Source organism: Labeo rohita, chromosome 22, assembly GCF_022985175.1.
Source record: "Labeo rohita strain BAU-BD-2019 chromosome 22, IGBB_LRoh.1.0, whole genome shotgun sequence".
Classification (NCBI taxonomy): Eukaryota; Metazoa; Chordata; class Actinopteri; order Cypriniformes; family Cyprinidae; genus Labeo; species Labeo rohita.
In genome coordinates, this window is record NC_066890.1 from 32962671 (window position 1) to 32988553 (window position 25883).

The following is a 25883-nucleotide window of genomic DNA, read 5'->3' on the forward strand; positions in this document are numbered from 1 at the left end:
TCCATACTGCTTCTGATAGGTGCACAAAATAAACATAGACTACAACACTTTCTCCTTATGATGGCCGTCATCTTAAGGTAATGTGAATAGACGAATCCCACTCTTTAAATGTCTTGTTCGGTGCAACCCTGTGGTTCAGAACCATGTCTTTATATTTGTTATAAATAATAATGTTCTTTAAATAATAATAATAGTAATAATCATAAATATCATCATCATCATCATCTTCTTCTTCTTATATTTTTAACAATGTTTCTGAACTATTCTTTTGTTCCTCACAAAAAATAGTGAAGAAAAAAGTTATAAAATATATAAAAATAATAATAATAATAAATATACACATGCATAATAATAATAATAATAATAATAATAATAAAATAATAATTTTTTTTTTTTTTTTTTCTTTACATATTTGAGTTTTTATATGCATTTTTTATGTATTAACATATATTTACAATTATATTTTTTTGTAAAATGTATTTTTTATTTTTCTAAACTATTCTTTTTTCCTCAAGAAAATATACAGTGTAATAATAATAATATACAAATACATAATATATAATAGTAATAGTAATATATATATATATATATATATATATATATATATATTACATATTACATATTTATGTGAAACTTTAATATGCATTTGCTAAAAAAAAATATTTTTTTATAAAATAAAATGTATTATTATGGTGGTGGTAGTTGTTTATTATTATTATTATTATTATTACATTTTTAACAATTTCTAAACTTTTTTTTTTTTTAAATAATATATACATTTTATATAATATATACATTACTCTTACATAGTTTTAAGTTTTTATGTACATTTTTATGTATTTGCCAAAAAATAAAATATTTTCAAGTAGCATTATTATTATTAGTAGTAGTATTATTATTATTATTATTATTATATATTTTATATATATATATATATATATATATATATATATATATATATATATATATATATATATATATATATATATATATATATATATATATATATATATATAATTTTTTTTTTTTTTTTTTTTTTTTTTTTTTTTTTTAAACTATTCTTTTTTTCCTAGTGAGGATAAACATTTTACAAAATATAATAATATACAAATACATAACGATGATAATAATAATTTCTATACATTTTCTTTACATATTTCAATTTAATATGCATTTTTATATATTTGCCTAAACAAAAAGAAATGTTATAACATAAAATGTATTATTATTATTATTATTATTATTATTATTATTATTATTATTATTATTGTTATATTTTGAGATTTTTTTCTGAACTATTCTTTTTTTCCTAGTGAATAAAAGTTTAGAAAATATGTGTTTTATATATTTCTATATTTCTATATTTGCCAAAAACAAAAATATTTGTAAAATTAATTATTATTTAAATAACAATAATAATAATAATAATAATATACATTTTCTGTACATATTTGAGATTTTATATGCATTTTTATATATTTTCCAAAAACAAAAATAATTGTTTTATAAAATAAAATGTGTTGTTGCTGTTGTTGTTGTTGTTATTATTATTATTATTAAAAATACTTTTTAAAAATATTACAGTATATAGATGTCTAATATAATATTAATATAAATGTCTGTCTTGTTTTGAAAATTCTTGATTGTTTATATATCTATTTATTACACACACACACACACACATATATATATTAGCTTTTTTTCTTTACAAAACATTATTGTAAATTTACAAAATTGGGCAAGTGATTCATCCATATTGTTGAGCTGTTCATGGTTGACATGCATCTTTAAACTTAGGATCAATACAATGACGAAAAGCAGGAACTACATTAAAATTGAAGAAACTGTCACTCCGTATTTCCTCTGGATCTAAACACAGATGAGCTAAACGACTAATAGTATAAGAGACTCAGTTTCAGTCAATATTTATGTGTTTATGTGTACAGCAGCACGAAGTCCAACATCACTACCATATTAGTTATTAATGAAGTGAATAAGAGTCAGCAAAACAGAAACATCACTCTGTACACTTTCAACCAGTTTTATCAGAGGCAGCCGTGTCCGGCGAGAATCAGAAACCCGACACTCCATTAGACGCGGCCCTCATCGCCCTCTGCCATGGCTTATGTGCCTTTTTCCTTAATCGTCTTCCCCCGCAGCTCTTCATTGAGCACCAGACAGCCCGCTTCAGCCCCATTACACTGACTAATTGGTTAAACGCAGTCAGACGGATGAGGATGTTTGTGTACAGCGTGAGCAAAAAAAGGACTTTTTGTGGCTTTCAGGTGAAATCCACCAAACAAATGCACATTTCTGCAATTTTCATATGACTAATGTTTCCAAACTTTGTTTTTCAGGCCCTCCAGCACGGATTCTTGAACTTCGAGGCGTTCGACGTAAACGAGTATGAACATTACGAGGTAAACGATGCCCCCTCGTTATGAAATGCGACATGCTCGCGCTCATTAGGAGAAGCAGCATGCGATGTTTTTACCCAGAAATGCATTCATTGCTCCTCAAGCCGGTTACATAATCGTGTTTATTCCACCGGGAGCCAAAGACATTTTAACCTAATGATAGTTTAGGCTCGTTCAATTTGATTTAAATCGCACACGTCGTGATTATACGTCGCCTACCTGTGTTTATAATCTCAGCTGTTATTTAGACAATTGCTGTAACAGTTCATGCCAAACGAGCATTCAATCGATTTGTCCTTTAGTATTATGTAAATTGTCCAGCTTGTGGTAATCCGTCGCCCACTGCGCCCTTCGCTTTGAAGGGGTTACGACAGTCTTGGCAACCCTGCGGTTCAGGACAGCACAGCTCGGCAATTATAAAACGCACTCGTTTGGTTTTAATACAAACCTTGTTTTTGTTAACTTAATCTTTATTCATTTTCTGTCTCTTCTTAACATGTTTTTTGTTTTTCCAGCGGGTTGAGAATGGAGATCTGAACTGGATCATCCCGGGCAAACTTCTCGCTTTTAGCGGGCCGCATCCGAAAAGTAAAATAGAGAACGGTAAGGGTGGTTTTTATTTTATAGGTGTATATTGAATTCATTGAAGCACTTTTCTCAGATATGGTGTTTGATGTAATTCACTAATGTGACAGTAGAGGGCACCCTTGTCTTAATAAACACTGATCTCCCAGATTGCAACATATTAGATGTTATTATAAAAGTAGCTTCCACAAGCAAATGGTTTAGTTGGTTTTCATAGGGATTTAAGTCCTATTTTAGCTTTGCATGAGTAGGGATGTACTTTCTTTTGTGACAGGTTAATGGGAAATGTATGTTTACTGAATCATTATTTTCCATAAACTTAATATGGGAATTATGGATTTAATAAATAATTATGATATTTGTATTATGTGTAAATGTTAGATTTTAAATTATATATTTATTTTTTTATTCAAAATCTGTCATTTGAAACGTAGATATTTATTGAAAGTATTTATTACATAATTTTCAATATTGTTTCTAAATAGGGGAATTATGCATTTAATACATATTTATGATATTTTTTTAAATATGCAATTTTAAAGAAATATAGAAATATTGTTTCTCATTATGTCTCAATATGTGAAATATTAGATATTTAATTATATATTTATTTTTAAAATAAATATGTCATTTTAAATGTAGACATTTAATGAATGTTTTTATTGCGTAGTTATTTTACATATTTTTATATCTAAATATGGGAAGTTTGTTTCCCATAATATATATATATATATATATATATATATATATATATATAGAGAGAGAAAATATGTAATTTTAAATATTTAATTCTTTCTAGATATTAAAATATTTTTAGATATTTAACAAACATATTTATTTCTCATATTATATTTAAATATGGGAATTATGTGTTTAATAAATATTTGATATTTCTTAAATATGCAATTTTAAATAAATATTGATTCCCATATTGTCTAAATATGGGAAATACTAGATATTTAATTATATATATTTACTATAATGTTTTAAATTAATATACATATTTATAATCTTATATATTTATATTTTATATTTGTACATTAGTTTTATTAATTTATAAATTAATATTACATATTTATTTTTAATAAACATATATTCATTATTGTTGTTTCCCATGATATTATGTTTAAATATGAGAAATATATTACATATTTAGTTATGCATTTATTCATGTTTTTATTATTTAAAATATGTCATTTTAAATGAATATACATATATCTGTGTTGAACTAATTCCCTTATTATATATAAATTTGGGAAAAAATTATTAAATAAATGTATATTTATTTACTTTATTTTATCTTGTATCTTAAAAAATGATCTTATATGTAGCTGTTTCCCATATTATATCAAAATATTAGATATTTAATTATATATTTAAAGTTTTTTGTTTTTTTCAAAATTTGTAATTTTTTAAGTGAATATACATACTTATAGTGTTACATATTTATTATTTTATTTTATTCAAAATATGTAAATGTAAATTGATATACATATTTTAAAAAAAACATGAATGAATTTACCTATTGTTATATCTAAAAATGGGAAAATATGTATTTAAAAATTTAATGAAATAATAATTAATTAAATTATTATTACCCATTACCCAAGTTATTATTTTTAAATATGGAAATATATTTAGATTTCATAAACGTATACAAATTGAATTATTATTTCCCATATTATGTTTAAATATGGTAAATATATTACATATTTAGTTCCCAATTAAGTTCCCAGTAAATTTCATTAAATAATATAATTTAAAAAAAATCATTTACCATATTATGTATAAATATGGGAAATATATTAGACATGTAGTTATGTATCTATATATTTTTTTAGATTTAAAATATGTAGTTTTAAATAAATATACATATTTTAAAAGCATACGTATTGAAATAATTCCCCTATTATTATGACTAAATTTGGGAAATATGTATTAAATAAATATATATTTATCGAGTGAATTTATTTTTATTTTATTTTTAAAGATATATTTTTAAATAGATGGACTTTCTCTTCTCTTGCATGGCACATTTATTTGATTTTATTATATATTTACTAAAAATCCTTTGTTATAACTTAATAAATATTTATGAATTGCAGTTTAAAAAAACATGTGTGTATGTATTTATAGTATGCTATTCTTATTTTATTTTCTTCCTGCTCTCTTGTGTGTCAGGTTACCCTCTACACGCCCCGGAGGCTTATTTCCCATATTTCCGCAAGCACAACGTTATCACCATAGTCCGCCTCAACAAGAAGATCTACGACGCCAAGCGCTTCACAGACGCCGGTTTCGACCATTATGACCTGTTCTTTGTGGACGGCAGCACGCCCAGCGACGTCATCACCCGCCGCTTCCTGCACGTCTGCGAGAGCACGGATGGAGCCGTGGCGGTGCACTGCAAGGGTGAGACGCCACTTATATCAAAGACATGGAAATCCACCCTTATTGACCTACTTACTTGAAGCAAAGGAGGATAATTGTTGTCAAAATGGCTTTGTTTTTATGTATCACTACACAATTAAATACCCTATTATTGAGATCAGACTCGAAAGGTTTTTTGTAGCTTATAAATTCACAAGATCAAATCGAATGTTTATTTAATAATATTTACATTTAACAGTTCATTTTACATAAGAATAAGCAACTGACTTTTTTCCAACCAATCACAGCGGGATTAGGCCGGACGGGGACTCTGATTGGCTGCTACCTGATGAAGCATTACCGCTTCACGGCTGCAGAAGCCATCGCTTGGATCCGCATCTGCAGACCCGGCTCTATTATTGGACCCCAACAGCATTACCTAGAAGAGTAAGTCCTGAAAATGACCCACAGTGCACCACTTTTGGGCTCTTAAAACTTTCCTCTTCTTTTTGTTCATTACTTTTACATAATATCGACAAGTGCTCTAACTTTGGCTCATAGTCGTGTATTTTTAAAAGCGTAAGCGTTTTTCAAGAGCGCACAGGAGGGTCAGCAGATGTTCCAGATCTGGTTGAGTCATCCAACTCTGATTTGGGAAAAGGAGTGTACGTCTGATTCAGCGTCTGTGTATCAATAAGGCCTTGCGTGCACCATATAACCAGAGCATGGTTCACTTCTGTCATGTTTGAGTTGAAACAGATTGCTGGTCATGTGAGGGTCAGTTGAAGCTAATCTCTCAAGTGTTTTGTTGGGCTGACACGACGCTGCGGGCCGCAGTGCGAAAGAATGCCCACCGCGGGACAAACTAATGTTATCTTCAGACATATTTTCCTCCTTAGGCCATCGTGAGAAGTGCGAGATTCCATTCCTGTGTGCGGGACACAAAGCGTCTCTTATCTGGCATTAACACTGAATGAATTGTTCGGTCCGAGACCAGATTTCTTCCCATACGGCTGAATTATTTGTGCAAAACAAGATATGCATTGGACCCTGATGGTGAACTGTGCTCTTTGTAACTGTACAGGAAGCAGGCGAGTCTCTGGGCGCACGGAGATATTCACCGTGCCAAACAGCGGCAGTATGAGGACAGATCCGTGCCTCACCTCATCTCCAGTATGGACAACCTCTCCATCAACACCTCCATCTTTAAATCACACAGCCTGGACCGTATGGAGGAGGTGAGGCATGCTCAATATACCATAAAGGTACCATATCAATTATCAGTTGATATATTAAGGATTTTTAATTTATTGCAGTGGTTGATGATGGATATTTAAAGGGTTAGTTCACCCAAAAATAAAAATTTTGTTATTGATTACTCACCCTCATGATGTTCCAATCCTGACCTTCGTCCATCTTTGGAACGCACCCGAGAGCTCTCAGACCCTGTTTAAATCTTGTCTTGTGCTTAATTTTGTCTACATTTTAATCATTTTTAAATTAAATTCTATATATTTATTCTTCTTTATTATGCGTAAAGTATTTTATATATATATATATATATATATATATATATATATAGTAATTGTATATAATATATAGTGTATATAGTAATAAATGTAAAATGTTATTCATATTAGTAATAGTATGTAGAAGAAGCTTGTGGTTATCAGCCATGAAACATGAAAATACTTACATAGTTTATATAGTAATATAATTTTGATATCGGTATTTTAATACTGAATAGTTTCGTATTTTTAAAACCTGACACAGAAAAAGAGTGTAATATCGGAGAGGGATGTAAATACTATATAGATTGAGTAAAAAATATAGAAATAAGAAAATTGGCCAAAATTTAAATGTTTTGCTACTTTGAAACGATATTTTATTGTTTTTGAAAACTGACAGAGGAAAAAAAGTATAATGTTGGAGTTGGTCGTAACTACTGTATACATTGAGTAAAATATATAAAGTACAATATAAATAAGAAAATATTTATCGCCTTAGCAATATTGGCCAAATTTTTAAATATCGATATTTTACTACTTTAAACCGATATTTTATTATTTTTGAAAACTGACAGAGGAAAAGAGTATAACGTTGGAGTTTGTCGTAACTAATATATACAATGAGTAAAAAATTTATAAAGTATAATAGAATTAAATAAATATTCATCACCTTAACGATATTGGCCAAAATGTAAATATGGGTACTTTACTACTTTAAACCGATATTTTACTATTTTTGAAAACTGACAGAGAAAAAGAGTATAATGTTGGAGTTGGTCAGAACTACTATAAACATTGAGTAAAAAAATATATATAGTATAATAGAAATAAGAAAATATTTATCGCCTTAGCAGTATTGGCCAAATTTTTAAATATCGATATTTTACTACTTTAAACCGATATTTTATTCTTTTTGAAAACTGACAGAGGAAAAGAGTATAACGTTGGAGTTGGTCGTAACTAATATATACATTGAGTAAAAAATTTATAAATTATAATAGAATTAAATAAATACTCATCGCCTTAACGATATTGGCCAAAATGTAAATATGGGTATTTTACTACTTTAAACCGATATTTTATTCTTTTTGAAAACTGACAGAGAAAAGGAGTATAATGTAGGAATTGATCGTAATGACTATATACATTGAGTAAAATACATATATAGTATAATAGAAATAAGAAAATATTTATCGCCTTAGCAATATTGGCCAAATTTTTTCATATCAATATTTTATTACTTTAAACCGATATTTTATTGTTTTTAAAAACTAACAGAAAAGAGTATAATGTTGGAGCTGGTCGTAGCTACTTGTATACATTGAGTAAAAATATATAAAGTGTAATAGAAATAAGAAAATATTTATCGCCTTATCGATATTGGCCAAAATGTTAATTTTTTACTACTTTAAAATGATATTTTATTATTTTTGAAAACTGACAGAGATAATAGTATAATGTTAGAATTGGTCGTACCCACTGTATCCATAAAAAAAAGTATAAGATAAAGAAAATAATTATTTTTAACATTTAAGAAATATAATATAAATTTTAATAACTATTTTAATACTGCTTAACAGTTTAATATTTTCAAAATCTGACACAAAAAGAGTATGATGTTGGAGAGGTAACATTTATATATACATTTAATATATAAGTGGAAAAAAAAAACAAAAACAAATATTTAGTACCTTCAGTATGGGCTGTAATTTTAATATCGGTTATTTTTAATATCGGTAGTTTATTATTTTGAGAAGGTCATAATCACTATATATGTTAAGGAATATAAAAATAAACTATGTTATTAACTCTCAACAGAACGATTACGCAGAAAACGATCTCGGTATGACGCAAGGAGACAAACTGCGTGCCTTAAAGGGTCGACGGCAACCGAGGTCTGCGACCACCGGAGCCATAAGGTAAGATGCCATTCCCTTGATCTGCTGAAGGAAAAAACAAATCGTTAATCTGTTTAACTACAATGCAACCTGCTGTAGCGCCCCCTGTGGCCACACTGAGATTGCAAGTCATACTTGCATTAGAAATTGTGTTCGGAAGCATTTCGTAATGCAGTATTCCATTCTAGCCATGAATCTCAACCTGGACATAAAAAATTAAGTTGTTAATTGGTTTAACTATATCGTAACGTGTAATAACTGCCCCCTGTGGCCACAGTGAGAATGCAACTCATACTTGCTGCATTATAAATTGCTTTGGGAGGCATTTTGTAATGCAGTAATCTATTCTGGGCCGGAATCTCAACCCAGACCTTAAAAATGTATTTGTTAGTGCAATTTGCAATAGCGCCACTTGTGGCCACACTGAAAATGCAATTCATACTTGTTACATTATAAATTGCATTCAGAAGTATTTCATATTGCAGTATTCAATTCTGGGCCTGAATCTTAACCCGGACATAAAAAATGTAATTGTTAATTGTTTTAACTATAATGCAACATGCAATAGCGCCCCCTGTGGCCACAGTGAGAATGCAACTCATACTTACTGCATTATAAATTGCGTTAGGATGCATTTCGTAATGCAGTATTCTATTCTGGGTCTAAATCTCAACCCGGACATAAAAAGCAAAGCAAAGCTGGACTAAGACCAATATTGCATCTTCTATTCATGTCTCCATATACACGCCATAATGAGCCACATTACATAAATGACACTCGTTCCTTCCGTTCATAAATGAAGCCTTTTATCACTACTCTTTCAACTTCCATTAGCTTTTAGCTCAGTGAAGAGCTAAATGACGCCAGGCCACGGTTAGTGTTTCCAGTCCACTCTTAAATGCAAGACACCGAGCTAAAATAAATACAAAGGAACACAGCGCTGATGTACCAGGCGGAGAGCTGGTTGGCATAGTAACATGGCATCTTGGAGAGATGCTTTCCCTGTACCTCTGGATACGCGGACCCTCGAGAAACATTATGCTTTCTGCCATTATATCACCTTAGTTTAAAATGGAACCAAGCATACTGCTCATTGCATACTGTGCAGTGTGTAGTGTTTACTGTGTACTGTTGTTGTGAAAATAGTATGCAAAACATTTTAAACTTACTTATGCTACTTTGCATGCTTAATTCAGCGACTAGTGTTCAGTTAATCACCTCAGATTCCTTTTCCCCCCAATTTTGTGCCAAGCTGTTGTTACTTTTGGAAGTCTGATCAAATAAATAATTAAAATCATCTTCATTTTTTTTTAATTAGGTTAATTCGTCAGTGAAAATGGAAGATCAAGTTGAGTGCATTGCATTGTGGGATACAGTATTCCACGCAGTGTACTTTGGTTGTATACCGCACAGTTTAGCAAATTTAGTAGATAATTTGGGTATTAATGCATACTAAAAATACACATGCATACTCAGTCTGCATACTACATACTAAATCATTTAAAAATTGTGTAAAATGTTTAGTTTGAATGTTTAAAGTAGAAGACTGACATACTGCTTATTGCATACTATGCAGTGTACAAAATGTGCTGTGTACTGTTTTTGTGAAAATAGTATGTAAAACATTTTAAACTGTTACAACATGACCCTACTTGTGTTAATTTAGCAACTGGCTTCCAGTAATCAGTTTTGTACAAAAATGTATCATACTAAAAATGCAGATACTGTGCCCAGTATGCATACTGTATACTAATTTACTTTAAAATTGGTTTAAAATGTTTAGTTTGAAATACAAGCTATTATGCATACTATGCAGTGTGTACTGTTGAGTGTGTACTATAGAGATAATTTGGGCATTTATCTCATACTAAAAATATGCATGCTGTGCTCAGTCTGCGTACTACATACCAAATCACATAAAAATTGTGTAAAATGTTTGGGTATTAATGCATACTAAAAATACACATGCATACTCAGTCTGCATACTACATACTAAATCATTTAAAAATTGTGTAAAATGTTTAGTTTGAATGTTTAGTTTAAAATAGAAGACTGTCATACTGCTTATTGCATACTGTACCATGCATAAAATGTGCTGTTACCTAAAATTTCTGTTACCTCATAAATTAGATTATTCTGCATTTGTAATGCAAATTTGCATAGAAATTAAAAATTGTGGGTTATATACTGCACAGTTTAGCAGGTGGTAGTACTAGATTATCTAGGTACTTAAAGCATACTAAAAATAAACATACTGTGCACAGTATGCATACTGCATACTAATTTATTTGTTAATTGTGTAAAAATGTTTAGTTTGATTGCTTAGTTTGAAATTGAACACTAGCATACTGTGTATTGCATACTATGCAGTGTATAATATATTCTGTGTACTGTTTTTGTAAAAATAGTATGCAAAAACTGTTTGACCTAACATGACCTTACTTGTTTGTATTAATTTAGCGACTGGCTTCCAGTTTTAACCTCGAAATATATTTTTTCAGTTTTTTAATCAGTTTTTTACAGACATGTTGTAACATTTGGAAGTCTGATGAAAGATATTGCACTAAAAATGCACAGTATGCATACTAATTTCTATCAAAATTGATTAAATGCTTGGTTTGAATTGGAATACTAGCAGACTGCTTATTGCATACTATTCACTGTATAATGTAAACTGTGTATTATTTTTAGAAAAGAAAATAGTATGCAGAGTATTTTAAACGTGACCTTAATTTAAGTGCAACTGGAGTACAGATATTACCTCGGAAATTAGATTATTCTGCATTTGTAATGCAAAATTGCATAGAAATGTTATTTCTATACGTAATAAATTGTTAAAATAGTCTTTGTATGTCAATTAAAAAATGTGGTTTGTATACTGTACAGTTTAGAAAGTAGTAGTACTAAATAATTAAGGTATTTAAAGCATATTAAAATAAACATAATGTGTACAGCATGCATACTACATACTAATCCTTAAAAGTTTAAAATGTTTAGTTTTAATGCTTAGAATGAATACTAGCAGATTGCTTATTGCAGGCTATGCAGTGTAAAATGTACACTGCGTACAATTTTTAGTAAAATAGTATGCAAATATCACTACTTTGCAAATGTTACCTCAGAAATATGTAGAAATTTATCTAGAATATCATTTGTATACATTGCATTAAGATATAGTATTTTATAGTAGAGATGCACGATATTGGATTTTTGCCGATATCCGATATGCCGATATTTTTTCATCTCATTTTGGCCGATACCGATACCGATATATATCCTTTTGTTTGGAAAGTTAGTTTTTAACAATAACTTATTTGTTAGGATTAAATAAATAGTAACCAGTGGTTTACATTCAATCCCTTTTTCCATCAGTAGGCTAGCATTATTTATGATCTAAATTTTGTGAATTATGTTTACTTTTGCTATAAGCCGAATTTCGGATGCTTTCACTTTCGAATTCGCAATCTGAAAACAACATTTCAAAACAAAAACAAAAAGAAAAGTAGAACTAAACTGGGGTGCGTTTCCCGAAAGCAACTATGTTTGTAAGTTCCATCGTTACCAATAGATTTCAATGGAACTAACGACCATAGTTAGCTTAGATGCTTTTGGGAAAAGCACCCCAGGGTGACTGTGAGGGTGCTTTGCAGGACGTGAGCTGGACATAATTCATCGCTACAACTTCTTAATTCGTTCATACGATTTATTAATTTATTAATTTGAAAAATGAGGCAACGAATTAATATGTAGTATTAACCAATTATTAATTTATTCCGACGAAATATTTTATTTCCCACCCGCAATTTATCACAGTAAGAGATACGAAAACATGGATTAAAAGTGAATGACAAGAAAATAAACCTGCGAAATTAAAGGGTGAGACGGTGAGGATTTGGGAAAAGAAAAATATTAAGTTATGTGGCAATTCGTGACCAACTGGCAAAACAGTACACTTTTTTTTTTTTTTTTTTTTTTTTGCACAAGAATACCAACATGTTTACCTTCTATGGTTTAACAAGCGGTCTTTTACCCTACCAAATCCTCCGTCCGCCATCATTTCCAGAATAGTCACGTAATTTTTGCTATCACCTCCTCCCTCGTGCTGACCCTACAAATACAAACCAGGCTCTACATCCAAAGCGCTCACAACGAAAACTATACTCGCGTGATCAGTGAAATCCTGAATATGCCACGGCTTTATAACTCTGTAACTCCCGCTGTATGGAGCAGATGCTTCAGCACTGCAGAGCATGCACTCGCACAAATGCGACCACGTCAAATTTTAACTTGCACCAAAAAAAAAAAAAAAAAATAATAATAATAAATAAATAAATAAAAATAAATAAATAAAATTATCTAAAATGTGACAGTTTTGATCAGTCTAGAGCCCTGCAATACTAAGGCGTTCAACATGGAAAGTAATAGAAATGTAGTCACTAAGTCATGTTTAATTATTTTATACGGATCACTGCTCTTTGACAGGGCTGCGGGACACGAACAGGACATAATTATTTCCTACAACTTGTTAATTCGTTCCTACGATTTATTAATTTATTAATTTGTAAAATGAGGTAACGAATTAAAAAGTCGTTGTAACGAATTCTAAATTTATTGCCACAAAATATTTTATTTCCCACCCGCAGTTTACCACCATAAAAGATACGACAACATGGATTAAAACTAAATGACAAGAAAATAAACCTGCGAAATTAAAGGGTGAGACGGTGATGATTTGTGAAAAGAAACTATAAATATTATGAAGTTTGTGGCAATTCGTGACCAACCGGGAAAACACGACACAAAGCCGCTTATAGCTTTAAATGTATGGGCTCGAACCGCATGAATCCAAAAATGTTTCAACATTGTGCTTTGCCTTTGCGCCGCCGGAGAAAGAGAATTCAATGACCGCGCGCCGTAATTATTTTTGGGATCATTTTATTTTAAATGCAGATCATGTCATTTGCAAAAATAGCCATTGTGTTTCAAAATACAACAAAGACCATTTAAAATGTGCATTTAGCGATCTAGTGACTGGATATGAAACAGGCGAACAGTAAATGATCCCAAATGGAACAACGGCGCGCTTTCTCCTATAGCCACTGCTGCCAATGCACGTGCTATTGCTATGCATCATTCTATATGTGTATTCTCAGTTTAAATGCAGCGATCCAAAACAGTGATTCTACTCCTCATTCAGTCAAAACTTTGCTTCAAGAATGAGCCACACTGCTGACATGATCTAATCCCTAACACACCCTCAGCACATGTGAGTTAACATATTCATCTTATGGGCAAGACATATCGGCATAATTTTTCATATCGGGCCGATGCCGATATTTACAATTAACGTCATTATCGGCCGATTCCGATATCAGTCCGATAATATCGTGCATCCCTATTTTATAGTATTATGTAGTGTGCTTGTACACGGCACAGTTTAAAAATGTAGTAGATGATCTGGGTATTTAATGCATAGTAAAAATACACATACTGTGCAAAGTATGCATACTGCATACTAATTTTGCATACTAATACACATACTGTGCAAAGTATGCATACTGCATACTAATTTTGTTTAAAACCTTTATTTTGAATGCTAATTTGAATAGATTGCTTATTGCATACTACGCATTTTATAATGTATACTGTGTGCTATTTTTAGAAAAATAGTATACTAAACGTTTTAACCGTGACCTCACTACTACTAGCATTCTTATGTTACCTCAGAAATATGATTATTGTAGAAATGTCTTTTTTTGTAACAGACAATTGAAAAGTTGATTTCAATTCATTTATTATTATAAATTGAAGATAAAGTTTAGCGCACTGCATTGTGGGATATAGTATTCCACATAGTGTGCTCTGCTTGTACCCTGCACAGTTCAGCAAATGTAGCAGATAATATGAATACTCGATTGTCTACTAAAATGCACAGTGCGCAAAGTATGCATACGGCTTACTAATTTCTTTTAAAAAGTAGTATGCATCATTTTGTGCATCATTTGGAACGCTGCCGTTGCATTCGATTCCAGTTTCTTTGTTTTCAGATGCAGTTTATGTAACAATGCAGTGTGTGCTTGAACCCAGTGACATCTCAATGTTCTTCCAACAGACTCGAGGACATGAAGATACACACTAGGTCTGCATCTCAGCCTCTCAGGTAACTTTTTCTCTCAAGTCTCTTTAAAACAGAGGTCATTTACATACAGAAGTCTTAAAGGTACAGTACCAGCCTGGAAAAAGCTTATGTGGCCTGTTTTTTGGCTTATGAAATCTTATCTAAATGCTTTGCATAAGCTGTTGGCTCTTTACACTAGTTATTTTACCTCAGACCTCTCCAAGTCCACAAAAATAGCCCAAAGAACAAACACAGCCTACTTTACACGTTCCGTTTTACGCACTTCAGCCACTCAAAGACAAATTATACCCCGCCGTATCTTCGTTTTCAGCCCCTCCTTGCAAACAACGCTAATAAAAGGAGATCTTCAAGTACCGCTCGATGAGAACAGGACGCCGCATCCTTGTGTGCATGATGATGTGGTCAATAATTTGAACAGGCCCCGTTTTAGCACGTTTAACCCAGATGTAAATTAAACACCCCCTTGTGAGCAAATGTGCAGTCCTTAATTAATTTCCTATGAAGAGTGGCGAGTTGAAGAGCCCTCGCGGACATAACTGGCCCTCCTACTCTTCCTGTCGCAGCTCTTTCTCACAAGAATGAAAGATGAGCTCTTGGCAAATTTGTTTGTTTTGTGTTCAGCTGAGAGAGGGGGAGAGAGCTTGGTTATAGATTAGTTGTATTTACTAGGTATTATGTATTTCAGTTAGTTTGTCCAACAAAGTATAGACACGGTCCATCTTGCAAATGATTGTAAAGCATTTGTAAATGACTACCCTAGTAAAAAAGTAATAGATTTAAAATGCATTTATTTTATGCTAAGTATAGTTCAAGTGTATTAACATATTTACTGACATATCACTCAAGACTTACTGATATAAAAATTGTAATTAATATTTGGAGTACTTGTGCACAATGCACATTTCTTAATATTAAGTCTAAAATGTGTTTTAATGTCACTATTGATGAGGATTGTATGATTTTTAAATAATATTGGTCTTTAAGTGCAAAATATTTAAAGTGTACCAAAAGTATATCTTTAGTTGGATTTTGACACTACTTCTGCACAATTAAAGTGCATTATGTACAAAATTAGTTGTTCCAATTTAGCAGACTTACCAGTTTAGTATACAAAAAGTACAACTGCAGAGTATTTTAAGTACATAACATGTAAATGTATTTGTAGTATACTTATCCTGAAATAAATGTATTTTAAATACATTTTAGTACATTTATTTTTCAGTAGGATATTTTTGTCGATTTATGCATTTATTAGAAACAAATTTAACTTCATGGATCCAAATCACATACTTTATTATTATTTTGAGTTGTTAAATTACTACATTTAATATAATAATATTATATATATATATATATATATATATATATATATATATATATATATATATATATAATTGAATTAAAAATTAAAATAAATTGGAAAAAATAAAAATGAACAAAACTCCTACCCAAAGTTTTAAACTGTATAACTCCTGCAAAAAAAAAAAAAAAAAAAAAAAAAAAAAAGTATTATGTATTAATTAATAATGGGAATTGATTCATATTTATATTTATTTATTAGAAACAAATTTAACTATGTGGATATAAATACAATGATTATTTTATTAAAATTAATTCTAGAGTTCCTGTGAAAACCTGAGCTCCTAAATTTGTTAGCACATAAAATAATGTTGTATTTATTATTTTTTTTTTTTTTTTTTTTTTTTTTTTTAATTTACCCAACGTTTTAAACTTTAAAACCCTTTTTTGGAAATGTATTATATGTAAAATATATATTTACCTGTGACATAAGACTTTGCAATTTGCAAAAGTTAAAAACTCATAAGTCCAGTCACTCGAATAATGTGAAATATAAAAAGCCTTTATTTACATGGCTTTAAAGTTTTAAAAACAACAAATGTGCACACAGACGACTGTATAATTTAAATAAATTGTATATTTTTATAAATGTATTTTTATATTTCTGTTATTTCAATTTTATATGTATTTATTTCATTTCATTCTGAATGAGGAAATAAAGAGTGTATTTTCACATAAAAATATATATACACACTTTTTTTTCCTCATTCAAAACAACAGAGTTCTAGAGTTCTTGTGAAAACTTGAGCTCATGAAATGTTAAATACTGACGTATTTGATAGTTTTTGTTTTGTTTTGTTTTTTAGGTTATTAATTAATGAATCAGATCATTTGCATCACTGCTTTTTACATTTTGTCCGATTAAACTGTGACTCAAAGAGGAGTTTTTGGAGTGGGTGAAAAAGGAGAACGTGTCTGGGAGTTTATGAGTAGCATTAGGGAGGGCAACTAATAAAGCAAAAAGAGCACTGAAGAATGAAGACCTGAAAAAAAAAAAAACGCTGAAACTAAAGAGAAAGCTACATTTGAAAGAGATCTGAATTCCTGTATGAGCAGAAAGTTTTGAAGTTATATATGGAACATTTGCAGCAATTACAAGGCCACAGTGCCAGCTGACTGAATTCCAGAATTGTTAGTTCCTCGCCTACAACTTTCCCACTTTCATCCTGTTTTATTTTTCCTTAAACAAAGCCTCTCCAAAACATAATGACCCCGTTATTTTTAAAACTTTCTCCCAAACAGTTCAATTCCCAGTAGATGTGTTTGGCAAGTACACATTACCGGCTCTTACTAATGTACTTAGCAATGGGAAGTTTCTGTCATTATGAACAGATAGCCTGGTGTTTTTCATGAAGCCAGTGTGGGAGTTAAATTTACTGATCAAATGATATAGTCAGATATCTCAGTGGTCAGATTTACAGTAGCTGCCTAGAATTACGGTATCTTGCTTATTTAGTGCTCTTTTAAATAACTGCAGAAGACTTTTGCTTTCTTTTTACTTCAAATTCACCAAGTTCACTTATGAAATGAAAGGACTAGTTTACTTTCAGAATAAACATTTCCTGATAATGTACTTACCTCCATGTCATCCAAGATGTTCATGTCTTTCTTTTTTCAGTCGAAAAGAGGGTTTTTGAGGAAAACATTCCAGAGTTTTCTCCATATAGTGGGAATCAATGGGTCGAAGGTGCAAATTAAAGTTTCAGTGCAGCTTCAAAGGGCTCTACATGATCTCAGCCAAGGAAGTCTTGTCTAGGAAAACGATCGGTCATTTTCTAAAAAAAAAAAAAAATCTCATCTTGCACTAACTCTGCGATGCGGAGGACTTCTCACATTATGTAATCAAGTTGGGATTTTCTCCTCCAACTTCAAAATCATCCAACATTGCTCTTTTACCTTTTTTTGTAAAGGGCATTTGACTTTCTTTGTACGTTCGCTTTGTAAACACTGGGTCGGTACTTTTGCCTACATCACGCGCAACCTTTCCAACGCGATTACATAATGCATGAAGTCAAGCTAGTTCAAGATGAGCATTTGTGGTTAGAAAGTATAGAAATTTGTTTTTTTTTTTAATTAGAAAATGACAGATTGTTTTGCTAGAAAAGACTCTTGTTCCTCAGCTGGGATTGTGTAGAGCCCTTTGAAGCTGCTTTGAAACTGCAGTTTGGACCTTTAACCCGCTGATCCCCATTGAATCCACTATATGGAGAAAAATCCTGGAATGTTCTCCTCAAAAACCTTAAAGGAGTCCACTTGCAAAACAAAAAATTACAGATAATGTACTCACCCCTTTGTCATCCAAGATGTTCATGTCTGTTTTTCTTCAGTTGTAAAGAAATTATGTTTTTGAGGAAAACATTTCAGGATTTTTCTCCATATAATGGACTGATATGGTGCCCCGATTTTGAACTTCCAAAATACAGTTTAAATGTGGCTTCAAACGATCCCAAATGTGGTTGTAAACAATCCCAGCCGAGGAAGAAGGGTCTTATCTAGCGGTTATTTTCATAAAAAAAATTGGAATTTGTATACTTTTTAATGTCAAACGCTCGTCTTGTCTTACTCTGCCTGAACTCTGTTTTTTCCGGTTCATGACAGTTAGGGTATGTTGAAAAACTCTCATCTCATGTTCTCCCTCAACTTCAAAATCATCCTGTATCGCTGTTTTACCTTTTTTGTTAAGGGTGTTTGATTCTCTTTGCATGTTCACTTTGCAAAGACTGGGTCAGTACTTCTGCAGCGATGTAGGCAATGTATTTTGAAGCGATATATTTTTAAATGATATTTGAAGTTGAGGGAGAAAATATGATCAGAGTTTTTCGACATACCCTAACTGTCTTGAACCAGAATACACAGAGTTCAGGCAGAGCGAGACAAGACGAGCGTTTGAGATTAAAAGTATTTAACCCTCAAAGACCGAGACAGCTGCCCACGGCTAAAAATAACTATTGTTAGTAAATATCTAATAACTTTTGAACCACCGCAAAGCTGAGATTTTGCTTTTTTCCTGTATCATTGTCTCATTGTATCATTTGTCTCATTTCGTCAGAGGAAACCAATGCATTTCGTTCCTCTCAGCCATTGTTGACGCTTAGTCCCACCCCCATGCCCAGATTGGTGCAAACTGTCATCTGTTTAACCAATAAACATAGTTTTTGGACTTTTAAACAACCAATTAGCATGTTTCTTTGGAAATTTGAACAAACTCAAAGTGAAAGTACGTCGTGCGTGCATGAAAACGAACACAAAATAGCACATTTGCATGACAGCACTCTCTAAAAAAGCATAGAAAAACACACGACAGAGCACTTTGACACATAACAAAACAAAAACAAGAATGAAACAGCAGTACATATTCGATAATGCACTGGAATTTGTTTTCACGTCTCTATGCGCTGTCCGGTAAAACGCGAATACAGCCAGTGGATCGATCCATTTGACTGTTATATTATGGTAATTTTCTCATATAGTGTATGAAGGTCATTTGCACAATTTTTTTTTTTCTGGTGCACTCTGCATATTGTCTGTCATTTTTTGAAAATATATTTCTCTGAAAAAAAAACTCCTTTTATTTTTACTGTTTTCTTATTACATAATACTGTTTCCATTTACTTTACTTCCTAAACATTTATTAACACATCTATAGTCAATAAATGAAATAGACCTGTTTTTAACTGAAAAGCGCCTATAACAATATTGTAATAAATGTTATATATAGATAAAATGTTATTTTGAAGTGTAAAACACCCAAATACGACTTTCTAAAGAAAAAAATCAAAACTTCATGAATTTTTGTTTGAGCGCACAGTAAAAAACCTCCAATTGTTGCTTGCAATTTTCTTAAAATTTTGGAAATGCATTCATTCTTGGAGAAGACAAAAGAAAAATTAGGCCTCCTGTTACAATGATATATAGCACTTGATGCTGACTGCTAGAATAGGTCTGAAAAACAAAGAAAAGTGCAGGTGTGTCAGGTGCTCCGAAAATGTCCTAGGTTTTTAAGGGTTAAATTGTATTTTTTTTTTTTTTTTTTTTTAAAGAAAATAACCGATCGTTTCGCTAGATAAGACCCTTCATCCTCGGCTGGGATCGTTTGAAGCCGCATTTAAGCTGCATTTTGAAAGTTCAAACTCGGGGCACCATAGCAGTCCATTATTTGGAGAAAATCCTGAAATGTCTCCCCTTAAAAAACAATTTCTTTATGAACATGAACGTATTGGATGACAAGGGGGTGAGTACATTATCTGTAAATTTTTGTTCTGGAAGTTGACTTCTTTAATTTCTTTTCGACCTGAAGAAGGATGACATGCTTGTTACCTGATTTCATCTGATTTTTGTGTTTGCATTTGTGTGTTTTACAGCCGAGTGAAAGCGGCAGCCGCTGGCCAGGGCTCTGTCTCCCCCCTCAAATCCTCTAAAGTCCCACCATCCTCCTCCGTCTCTGCCTCTGCCAAGCGAATTGGCCGCTCTTCATCTTCATCAACCAACCTCAAGAGGTGAGCCTGACCTCCCTCTAATCAGCTTTCCTCCTATCTTCATTACACTTTCCATTTCTTTCTTCCTCCTCCTTTCTCTCACTCATCCACCTCTTACTTTGGTATCTCTTTATTTCCGACTCTTCCGTATAACCTATTCCTCCTTTTTTCTTTTTCTCCCCATCGATCTGTCCTCCCAGCTCCCTGGTGGCCTTCTTTCCTCTCTGTGATTACCCTATGATCTGAAACAGAGAGCCGTAAACGCAAGGGACCAAGTTGGTTGCTCCGTGCTGTTGGTTTCAAGCGACTCGTTCCCTGCTGTTTATGTAATCAGATACCCAGAGCCGTATCACCTACCTACTACTCTATCACTCTCTGTCCAAACCAGCACCTGTTGTGTATTTTTGGACCGAGTACATACCCACTACTTTCTAGTATTGTTCAAACCATGTTAAAAAGCACTTTTGAACACTCTCCAAACTAGGGCTGGGTGATTTTAGCTAAAGAGTTAGCCAGAAATGAAAATTCTGTCATTAATTACTCACCCTCTTGTCGACCAAACCTGTATTACCTTCGTTCATCTCCAGAACACAAATTAAGATATTTTTGATGAAATCCAAGAGCTTTCTGACCCCCCATAGACAGCAACGAAACTACCACGAAGGTCTTACAGGTTTGGAACGACATGAAGGTGAGTAACGCATTACAGATTACTTTTCCTCCAAGTAACTAGTAATGTAATCCGTTATTTTTTCAGATAAGTAACACCAGGTACTTACTTCACGAATGTCTGTTTACATTTCCTTCAGCCTGGAAAAATGACAGGGTTTTTACATTTGCCAAAAATATAACTTTTATTTATATTAGATGAGAAAAAGTAACCCAAAAGTAACGTAACACATTACATAAAAAGTAACTAAAAGTCATGCAGTTAGTTACTTTTTTAAGGGAGTAATGCAATATTGTAATGCATTACTTTTAAAAGTAACTTTTCCTAATACTTTGTTTGTGTGTGTGTGTATAATTTAATAATTTTATTTTATATAATCAAGTACAAACATACCTGCTAATAAACAGCAGTATGCCCTCATTATTTTACATAAACATTTTAATATATGAAAACAAATTTGCATTGGTGAAATAACATTTTACATATATAATTTCTGGTTATCTGGTTTATAACGTTCTCTAAACATTAGCACAAAAATGTCATTTATAGAAAAAAAAAATGTGAGAAAAAAAAGGTAAATAATATATTATTATATAATATTATGCAATATATGATATAAAAAATACATTTAAAGAATGTATTTTCATTATTGCATAATGATTGACTGCAGCTAAATAATATACTTTTATATTCATAAATATGCAACATGTGCCCACATTAATGTTCACTTTAACATTTTAATATACACTACCAGTCAAAAGTTTTTGAACAGTAAGATTTTTAATGTTTTTTTTAAACTTCTGCTCACCAAGCCTGCATTTATTTGATCCAAAGTACAGCAAAAACAGTAAAATTTTGATATATTTTTATTATTGAAAATAACTGATTTCTGTTTAAATATATTTTAAAATGTAAATTGTTCCTGTGATTTCTAAGCTGAATTTTTAGCATCATTACTCCAGTCACATGATCCTTCAGAAATCATTATAATATTCTGATTATTATTATTATTATTATTATTATTATTATTATTATGTTGAAAACAGCTGAGTAGAATTTTTTTCAGGTTCTTTTGTAACATTATAAATGTCTTTATCATCACTTTTGAGCAATTTAAAGGATCCTTGCTAAATAAAAGTATTAATTTCTATCATTTTTTTCCCCAAAATAAATAAATAAATTTTACTGACTTTGAATGGTATAGTGTATAAATGTTACAAAAGCTTTTATTTTAGAAAAGTGCTGATCTTTGGATCGTTGTATTCATCAAAAACAATTCTGGAAAAAGTTGACTTCACTGTTTTAAATATAGATAATAATAATAAATGTTTCTTGAACAGCAAATCAGCATATTAGAATGATTTCTGAAGGATCATGTGACTGGAGTAATGATGCTGAAATTCTGCTTTGATCACAGAAATAAATTACATTTTAAAATATATTCAAATAGAAAACACTTATTTTAAATACTAAAAATATTTCAGAATTATAATGTTTTTGCTGTACTTTGGAAAAAAAACATTAAAAATCTTACTGTTCAAAAACTTTTGATTGCAGAATCAATATTGCATTAAAAACTATATTTACAATTAGAAACATTGTCAGTTTTGAATAAGTCGCCCAGCCTTACTCCACGTCCAGAATGCATGCAGTTCCTCGTCTCATTATCAGACCAGTTTCCACGATCTCCGTGTCCTGTGGTGTAGAGTGTGTGTCCTCCCTGTCGTCCACCCTTCATGTGTGTTTCCCTCCCTCCCATCCTCCAGCACCAGATTAGCCAGCTCTCTGGGTAACCTGTACGAACCAAACGGCGAAGCCAACGGCTCTGGGAAGCCTCCTTCCCCTTCCTCGTTCACTTCCCACCCCGTCCGCACGGGCTACAGCGGCCCAATCACCACCCACAATTACCACTACGAGGTCAACAACAACAACAATCAGTATAACAGCACCAGCACCCCCAACAGCAACGGGGTGAGCCCGAGCAGCGGGGCAAAAAGCCTGACCTACAACCTCAACCACACCAGCCCAAGTGGACCTTCCACCAATGGAAGGCTGGGGGCCAGTGAACAGGGGCACCACAGAAGCCCCCCGACGGGGCTGAGCGGGCTCTCGGCACGATACCTCAGCCGCTCCATTCCTGTAAGTCGTCTTGCATCCCATCAACCCTCCCGAGATACACACACTCAGCAGCAGCATTTCAGAAGATTTACCATGGTAACCGTCGGTTTCTGCCAAAATGCCATAGTAACCAATATGCCAACCACTATGTATGTATACATACATACATACAACATGCATGTAAGCATGTATGTATGTATAATATATAAATGACTTTTTAAAGTTAATATTTTATGTAATTTTCTTATTATATTTAAATTAGATACATATGTTTTCCTGTCATTTATTTAATTAATAATTTATTAGAAAATTACATGCGTGAAAATTACATGAATGAAATTAAATGAAATGAACACTTATTTACTTATTCACCAAAAATTTGCTGAAAAATCTAAAAATGAAAATTTAAGGCTTTACTGAAAGACCATTAAAAAATGTTTAGAAATGTAAGTATTTATCATTTTAAATACATATTTAAGCGTTTTATTTTAATTTATTAAATGAACTATAATGTCGGTGCAACGGTTATTTGACATTGTTCTGCACATTTCTAAATTATTTAGAATGTAATAAACTAATAAAAAATTGTTTAACGTAATAATTTATAGTTACCATAAATAATGTATAGTTAATGCTTTATATATATATATATATATATATATATATATACATACATACATAAGATACATATCTATTTTTCTGTCATTAAATGATTATAAATTATATAATTTTAATTTATATAATTTATATTTATATAATTTTAATTAGAAAATTACATGCATAGCATTAATGAAATTAAATAAAATAAATTCCTGTTTACTTATTCACAAAATATTTGCTGAAAAATCTAAAAATGAAAATTGAAGATATTACTAGGAGAAATTAAAATATTAAGTGTTTATAATTGTAATTTGATTAATTTTATAATACTAAAGTGAATATAATTTTAAATAGATATTTAATTAAGCATTTAATTTTAATTTATTTTAATTTTAATGCAATGGTTATGACTTCGTACTGCAAATTTCTAAATTAATAATAATAATAATAATTAATTAATTAAAAAAATGTGTAATGTAATTTATATTTACAATTAATTATTAAATATGTATAATTAATACTATATATATATATATATATATATATATATATGAGATTTCACTTTCTGTCATTAAAATTTATACATTATGTGATGATGTGCATAAAATTACTGAAATTAAATAAAATGAGCACTTACTTATTCACCAGATATTGATTTGAACAATATGAAATTTTATAGATTATTGTTTGATTTATTGAAATATATTGAAATGTGTGTGTATATATATATATATATATATATAAAACACACACACAGACATATTTACATGCACACAAATATTTACTGAAAAATATGAAAATACAAAAAGATAAAGTGTTTATTCAATAATATTATATTAATATAATATTTTTCAATGAAATTAATGTAGTTTTTAAATACGTAATTATTTAAATAATTATTTGAATGTATTTGAATGTTGAATGTTTTTTTTTTTTTACAATTAAATAATAATTAAATAATTATTAAATATTAAATGGTCACACGATTTTGGACTGAAGAAGATTCCTTTTATTTTTTGGTTTTACAGTCATACTAATGGCATTTTTGTGAAAACTGTGGTTACCATGGTACATTTTCCTAGGAGAAACCTTTTTAATTTTTTTAAAACTCCTTACTACCTCACTTTGCTCTAACACAATCCTTTGCAGCCTCCTTCAGATTTTCCTAACACATTCTTGTAAACTCTTTCTGTTGCATCTCATCAATTTTTACCAATCACATACTCACGTGCACGTCACTCACTCTCTAGTATGTTCTCATAAAGCTCTCACTCAGATGATCTAATATTTACCTAATTACCATTGTCAAGTGAGCTTTAATCGAGTGGTCAGGATGAGACTAATTTTTTCATTTTCAGCTAATCCGTCGCCCTTTAACTCTATGATTGCATCCCACGCTGATACTCTGAGGAAATGAAAATTAATACTAAATAAACAAATATTAAAAAGCCAAAGCAGGGAGATATAATAAAGGCTTTAAAACGTAGCTAATACATTAGAATATGGTGGCAGGCTGACAGGTTTAGCCTGGTTTGGCAGTAACATGTCTACTAACAAGTACTAATGGCATCTCAATGCTGCTGTTTGATGCAAAGGGAGTGGTGTATGCAGCAAAACAATGCTACAATATTCAATATTTGTTTGAATCCATCAAACAAATTGTCCCTCGCCTCAAGTCCTGTCATCTTCACCTTGAAACGTCAAACCATTAAGGTTAAGCAAGAACTGATTTGTATTTTGGTTA

The 25883-nt window shown here is 31.1% G+C and overlaps 1 protein-coding gene across 8 annotated transcripts in view; it reads left to right on the forward strand.

Annotated features, from left to right (window-relative positions):
* cdc14ab (cell division cycle 14Ab) overlaps window positions 1–25883 on the forward strand; it is a 67939-nt gene that overhangs the window by 36781 nt on the left and 5275 nt on the right. For 3 of the 8 annotated variants that reach the window (XM_051094249.1, XM_051094248.1, XM_051094251.1), the window contains 9 exons: window positions 2358–2420; window positions 2933–3020; window positions 5184–5414; window positions 5681–5819; window positions 6457–6637; window positions 8699–8799; window positions 14891–14938; window positions 20638–20772; window positions 23188–23560. In XM_051094249.1, the coding sequence (XP_050950206.1) occupies window positions 2358–2420; window positions 2933–3020; window positions 5184–5414; window positions 5681–5819; window positions 6457–6637; window positions 8699–8799; window positions 14891–14938; window positions 20638–20772; window positions 23188–23560 (1359 nt within the window). Of the gene's footprint in view, window positions 1–2357; window positions 2421–2932; window positions 3021–5183; window positions 5415–5680; window positions 5820–6456; window positions 6638–8698; window positions 8800–14890; window positions 14939–20637; window positions 20773–20951; window positions 22581–23187; window positions 23561–25883 lie in introns of those variants that run through there. The other 5 variants (XM_051094250.1, XM_051094252.1, XM_051094254.1 and 2 more) reach the window with 4 other exon arrangements.